Source organism: Meleagris gallopavo, chromosome 29 (genome assembly GCF_000146605.3).
Source record: "Meleagris gallopavo isolate NT-WF06-2002-E0010 breed Aviagen turkey brand Nicholas breeding stock chromosome 29, Turkey_5.1, whole genome shotgun sequence".
NCBI classification, from domain to species: Eukaryota; Metazoa; Chordata; class Aves; order Galliformes; family Phasianidae; genus Meleagris; species Meleagris gallopavo.
Window position 1 is genome coordinate 3,972,899 of NC_015039.2, and position 6,948 is coordinate 3,979,846.

Consider the following 6,948-nt stretch of genomic DNA (forward strand, 5'->3'; position numbering starts at 1 on the left):
TCGCCATCCCGCACCGCGGGAACGGCAGAGCTCCTCCCAACGGAAAACCGTCCCCGCGCCGCTCGGTTGCCAAGCGAAATAATTAAGCCGGCAGAAGCTGACTGTGGCTGGAGGAGCAGCGCCCGCAGCGGGGCTCTGCTGATGCAGCGCAGCCACACGGTGCACATCTCTCCATCTCTCCATGCGCAGCAGTGGAACTCAGAGCCAGCTCAGTGCTCCCTGCTGGGTGCAGCACCCATGGGTGCCGTGGGAGCAGCTCTGGCTCGAGCAGATGAACCACAGCCAGAGCCTTCTGCCTCATTCCCAGTCCTGCACACGATGGAGCAGCAGCACAGATGAGTAGAACGGCTGACAATGAGCTCTCTGAATCCACTCATCCCTGCAAACCATCCCTGCAAACCATCCCCTCCTCGCAGGGATGGGAGCCCTCAGGGTGTCCTGGAGGCCGGGGCAGAGCACAGCACGGTGCATGTTCTGCTGTACCCACAGTGCCAGCCCAGCAGCACAGAGCTCAGTCCCCAGATCTGCCCATTAACACACAGAGGGGCTCTGAGCCGCTGCTGTGAGCCTCTTCTCCAGGTGCTGCGTGGATCTGAATGAGAATTCCCTTTCCAACTGTGTAATCAGTTCTCACCACAAAAGATCAACTGCATGCAATTCATTACTGCGGGGATCAATGAACGTTTCCTTCCTTCCCTCTTCAAGGTGGTTGATTTACTTTGAATGAAGGGATTCAGGGAAGAAAAAAAACCACCCAAACCACCTGTGCGTCAGAGCGCTGGGAGGCCAGCACAGGGAGAGCACATCCAGCTCCCAAGGAGCAGATAGAAACTGCATGAGCTGATGACACAGCTGGAGCACCAACAGCAGGAGTAAGGCAGCAGGGAGCAGAGCTGCACAAAATGATGAGGAGCAGGAAGACAAAAATGTGAATGGGAGAAGGGAGAGCTGCAGCCATGGGATGCACCACAGGGCAGAGCTGAGGGGACGGCGGGGCCACCCCAGCCCGACTTACCGCAGAGTTGAAGCGCAGGTGGCAGATGTTGCAGGAGATGAACTGCTTCTTCTTGAGTGGGGCAGGCACGCCAAAGGTGTGGCTGATCACAGCCTTCTGCACCGGGTCCATCTGCAAAGGGAAGGCACAGGTGTGGGCTGGCACCAGGGCTGCAGTGCTGCACTGCTGTGCTCTCCGGGAGCTCCTGGCTTCCAGGAACGAGGCATGGCCTGGGCCACAGACCGACCTGTGACCTCTCTTCACATATATGACCTTATATATGTGTGCAACCTTAGATCTGGCCTCTCCATGGGTGCTCTGTATCACCACTTTTCTATGCCTCTTATTGAAGCATCCTTCACACCCCACTGAGCTGCAGGGCCCAAATACCCACTGATGTCTGGCAGAGGAAGCCGGGGTGTTGCAGGCTGTCACTGGTGTCACTCTGCCCGTGCAGAGCCACACGGGTCCCCAGTCCCCACAAGGCACGTTTTGCCTGCTGCAGTCCCATTACAGTGCTACCAGCTGCACTGCGCCTCAGCAGCCCCTGCAGCCCCAGCACTTTGCAGGACACGAGCATGGGGAACAGCTCCAATGATCTGCTGGGAGCTGCATCTTCCCTCACTACCGTTCAAGGGCAGAGTGGGGGCTGCTGACAGGGGCTGCCGTTGGGCCGATGCGTGCGGGTGCTGACAGCCCCCAGGCAGCCCCCAGCATTCCTGTCCCTCCCCAGTGCTCAGCGTCATTCCTCCGCCGAGCCAGCAAACTTGTTCGAGGGGCCATAATTGTTTTAAACAAAATGCATTTATTAAGGGGGGAAAATAAGAATAAGCTCTTTGTTGGAGCGTGGCTATAATCTATAATGCAAGTATTGTTCCACTACCCTGTGGCATAGGAAGATTATCTTATCTGAGTCCTGCTGTCAGTGGAGCCTGGGGTTTGAGGCGATCGTATTTCTCTGCAGAGCTATTTAGTTGCTGAGACAGGTGCATCAGTCTTCGAGGCACATGCCTGGACAACAGAGCCATTATCAAGACCCCAAATTCCATTCCAGAAGTGAGCAGAATGGTGAAGGCGGGTGATTAATGAAGAGCCTCTTTGCTACGAGGTTTTGCTCACCTATCTGGAATATAAATGAAGAGGATTTGGGGTTCGGTGGCGAAGCGGAGCAGTCTGCAGATGGTGAAGATGCCGCTGCACCCGGCAGCCACGTTGCAGCGTGCAGCCCCACCTCTTCCAGGCACAGATGAGAAAAAAGCCCCAAGCTGTGCAGCTCCGGGCTGTGGGATGGGGCCGATCAGCGGCCGTTCTGCCCCCTCCCACAGGGATGAGTGCCAGAGAATTCGATATTTAGCGAGGAGGGGTCCTCGCTGCTGTATGTCAGCCATTTCCTGTTAATTATCACTAAATTGCAGCCTCTCCGGGAACTTCACTTTCCGTTCTGGATGCTTTGGGTAAGGGAACCCCACTGGCGTCAATACTGGAGGGTGATCGCTCCGTCCCACCCATCACAGCGGAGCACCGCAGCCCCCTCTCCTCGCTGGGCCGCTCAGAGCCCTTCACGTGCTCAGAAACGCGCTGCTCCTCCCACCTGCCCAGTGCTCAGCACCGACCCAACCTCTGCCCCCCTCTGCCCCACAGCTCCCTCCAGGCACTGCCGCTCTCTGCTCCCCAGATGCGGCTGCGCAGCTCCGTGGCCTTCCCTGCTCTCCGAGAACGACTGCAGGCACCGCGTCTCCAAAGGGCAACCGGAGCACCGCAGCACAGCTCTGCCCTCAGCTCCCCCAGAGCCTCTGTCCTTCCCATCGAACGGAACGCAAACACGCCATCAGCTCCTCTCCACCACCTCGCTATTTCCAACCGGCAGCCCCCCCCGGGACCCCCTGTGTCCGGGTGCTGCGCTCCTACCGGCTCCTGTGGGCGCATCCCTGCCCTCAGCTCCGCAGCGCTACCTGGGAGCACCCGGCTTTGGAGCCAGTCCTCCTCGACTCGGGTTGCTTTATTTATCGCCGTGTGTTCCTACCGGTATAAATAGAGATCTCGGAGCTGAACTTCCTGCCAGCCGCCGAGGTCAGCGCGGGAAGGCGTGGGGACGAGCATCAGTTCGGATTGCATCTTCTGCTGTCTGCAGGGCGCTGCTGGCTCTGGCGGATTTGCAGCATCGCAAGGGCTGCAAAGTGCCTTTCAAGCATGAAATGTGCCTTCTGCATTGTGCTAGGGCTTTTTTCTTTTTCTTTTCCTTTTTTTTTTCCTGTTGTTGCTTTAAGAGCTCAGTTTGGAAAGGTTTTGCTCGCTCCAGAGTAAAACAGCTGCTGGGTTCATGAGAGCTGTGTGACCCGCTGCAAGAGCGCAGCATTTGGCTGCAAACAGCTCCTGCCCTGCGCAGCAGAGGGGTGAGGTTACCCAGCACTGGGGGCAGAGCCTGCTGGACCCAGCAGCACCAGCAGCCTGGGCTGAGCACGGAGCTCAGGCAGCCTGTTGTGACACGGCTTCCCTCCTGCCCCCTCCCCTGCAGCCCCGCACAGCACTGCGGCTCCGGCAGCGGCTCTCCAATTTCTTTGGGTTTTTTTGAGCTCTGCAGAGCACGTGCCAAGACGGGGGCAAGCAAACGCTGAGCAAAACGGAGTCTGCTTCGAGTTAAATCCTGACTCCAATGAACGAAAACGAACACAGACAAAGAGCAGCCATGGTAATGGCATCGAAAAGCCCTCCCCTCGTGTGCGCCCGCCTGTTAGCACAGGGAGAGGCAGGGAAGCCGGGGTTTCACAACGGTTTAGAGGAGCTAGGTGTCTGAGCCCCATTCGGCAGCAGCACAGATCTGGGACTTCATTTCTGTGGCCGACTTTGAAGATCTCGGTGATAATTTGCACCTTCGGAGCACGTTTAATCTCGGAGCGCTGACAAAAGGGCGGTGAGAATCGGTGATCAGTGCAGGGCGGGGGGGACAGGCAGCCCCCACACTGGGGCTGAAGGAGAAGCAGCAGAAGCTGCAGCCGCCCTGTGGGACGCACACAGCTCACCCCTGAGCTGCCCTTCCTCCTTTTTTCCCTTTATTTATTTCAAAACCAACAAACCGCTCTCCACAGCTACTTTATTACTATCGATTCCTGGAGCAAACCCCATCCATCTTGGTTTAGACAAACCACCGTCTTAATTTTGCTTTCTAAGAGCAGAAGATGGGGCAGGAACCAGCTGGGGAGGGTCAATACCGCTGCCCCCTCGCCCCACTCTGGCTCTGCGTTTGCTCTGGTGGAGGGACAGGCACAAGGCACAGGGGTGCTGCCCTGGAATTAGGCCACAAATCACCCGGCCGGGTTGGCAGAGCGTTCTGCAGGAGGTGCAGGGGAGGAGGTGCCCCCCCACCACAGGCACTCACCGTGTTGAAGTTGGGGAAGAGGTTGAGCGGGGATGTGCCGTTGAGGCGGAAGGTCAGGAAGTGTTTGATGTCCAGCGGGGAGTGCAGCGGCCGCCCGGGGATCGGCAGCGATGCGAGGAGGGGGCTGCTGTGTCCGGAGGGACCTGGGGGCAGAGGGAGAGCAGCGTCAGTGCGGGTGGATATGGCACGTGCGTGGAGACAGGGCACGGGGAGCACCGGAGTGCTGCAATAGGATGGGGGGTTACGGTCCCCATTGTGCACAGGTGTGGGATTCGGGGAGCCCTGGCTCTGCCCCTCCGCTGCTATATTGGGTGGAACCCCCCCGTGTCCCCCCCGTGCAGTGCAGCCGCCCCCAGGCTCAGCTCTGCCGGCTGCCTCGCATCTTCCCCCGCAGCATTGTGAGCTCCGGCTGCCAGGTAAAAATAGAGCGGGTATTAATAATCTTCTGTTTTAAAGAAAACACCATGGGGACGGGGGGGGGGAACTTGGAGGGGACGGCAGTGCCCAGACAGCAGCTTTCCACGTGGCCTCCCCCAGCCCTGACCCCTTCCTCCCCCCACCGTGGGCTGGGATGGGGCTGAGGAGTGGAGGAGAGTCAATACATCAACAAAAGAATAAGATGAAATTAAATCCATTAAAAAAGGTTTCAGAATGCTGTGATCCACAAAAGTCCGTTCACGGCCCCACACCTTCTCCTTCCCGCAGCCCATCTCACAGCCTGGGCTGAGGACAAGGCAGAAATTTCGGGTTTTATTTTCTTATTTCCTGCTCCTTTTCCACCCCATCTTTGGGGCTTTGCTCTGCTGGGGGTCACAGCTCTGCGCTCAGCCCTGCCACCCTTACAGTGGAGGAAGCAGAAGGCTCTGCTAGGAGGGGATGCATCAGGAGAGGGACAGCAGCGTCCCCCCCCCCCCGGTCCGGTGCTCTCTGGTGGGGAGCAGGCTGGCACCAAAATAAAAATCTGAAATTCAAAGTTTGGGTGATTTTCTGAATTTCCGAGCAACGCTCGCAGCCCTGAGGGCAAAAACGACCTCTTTCTGGGAGAGCGCACACGGCCGCTCCTTCATCTGTGCGGAGCAGTCCCTGAGTCAGCCCTGACTGCGGGGGAAATTCACATTTTGCTTCATCGGGCGTGCATTGATCGAGTTAATTCCAGAGTCACCCAGAAGGGAAATCTGTGAAACTGCTCACAAATAAATAAATAAAACAGCAGAGGCAATGAGGGAGCAGCAAAAGGCAGCGGGAACGGCTGAGCGATGCATCATTAACCTTCTGGGCCATGAAGCGGCGCTTCTGCCTCACATCCCCGGGGATGCAGAGCCCCACGCTCAGGACCCGACCCCCAAGGCCCCCCAGAATACAACACGGCCCCAATTGTGCCACAGCGGCTCTTCCATGGAGGTGCTCAGAACGCTTGGCTTTGTCAGTGCACTTTTTGTTGGTTGTGCTGGTCCTAAATGCACCTTACATTGCATGTAACACTGGGACCAACAACGGGGAGCGAACCCGGAGCCTCAGCCTCACTGCAGGCAATGGAGCAAATGGGGTCTGCAGCTCTGCCAGCACCAACAGTGCCAGCAGAACCCATGTGGTGGTGACAGTGAGCTCAGCAAAACTGCAGTCCCAAATGGAAGGCTAACACAGGTGGGACGGGGGAAGGTCAGGAGTGAAAGAGATCGGGGAGCCCCCAGGAGCCCCTGAGATGGGACCCGTGGGACGAGCAGGAGGGATCGCAACCTTCCATCCCCAACTGGAGCAGCAGCACCCCAAGGAATGGCAAACAGCCTCAGTGGGGCCCTGTGGGAGTGGGCAGGAGCCCGTCGTGGGCAATGGGAGCAATGGCAACACCCAGCAAAGGCAGAGCTGCATCGCTGAAGAGGAGAAAAGAGGAAAATAATCACACTACATGGGGACAGAGCCACTGCCAGCTGCAGTCTGCCAAAACCTCAGGTGGTCACAACAGCAGGAGGGCTGCACGCACGGGGCGGGCAGGCGAGCAGCACAGCCACAGCTCCAGGGTGAGCAGAGCTCCTGGGCCCAGCCTGAGCTCCCAGCCCGACCCCGGGCCCCGCACAGTGCTGGGGTCACTCCCCCAAGGTCACAGGGCCGCAGCTCTCACCTTACCTTTGCTGCAGGGCAGATTCCAGCAGCAGCTGTGGGCTGTATTTTTAGGTATTAATTAGACACTCAGTTAAGGGGATTTGCTTCGGTGAGAGCAGCGGGACCTTCGGGTCTGTCTAGGGTGACGCGACCTTACCCGAGGGGACGGGCAGGGCCGTGGCAGGGGCTGGCAGCCCTGCGCTCAGCCGGCAGCTCCGAGCGGCGCCGTCCCCCGCGGGCGCTGAGTTTCTGCCTCCCGGGGCGGGCAGAGGACGCTCGCAGTGCGCGCTGCTCCTCCTGGCGCTGCTCGGGAGGGCTCCCAAAGCGCCGACGGAAGGAGGGCAGCGAAGTAATCCTCGTTCCCAGCACAAACACCGGAGAGCGGCTGTGCCCCGCTCCCCAGCTGCACTTCTGGCTGTAGTGCTGAGGACCCGCAGCACCACGGATGCCGGATGCCCTCAGAGCCCCCCGCGCCCCT

General features: G+C 58.8%; 1 protein-coding gene across 1 annotated transcript in view; it reads right to left on the reverse strand.

Moving 5' to 3' along the window:
• Nucleotides 1-53: 53 nt before the first annotated feature.
• Nucleotides 54-6,948, reverse strand: part of ZNF385C (zinc finger protein 385C) — a 7,686-nt gene continuing 791 nt past the window's right edge. Inside the window, exons 2-4 of the mRNA XM_031557038.1 lie at nt 6,628-6,946; nt 4,371-4,815; nt 54-1,126 (exon numbers count right to left, since the gene is read on the reverse strand). Of these exons, the coding sequence (XP_031412898.1) occupies nt 734-1,126; nt 4,371-4,815; nt 6,628-6,946 (1,157 nt within the window). The 3' untranslated portion in view covers nt 54-733. The remainder of the gene's footprint in view (nt 1,127-4,370; nt 4,816-6,627; nt 6,947-6,948) is intronic.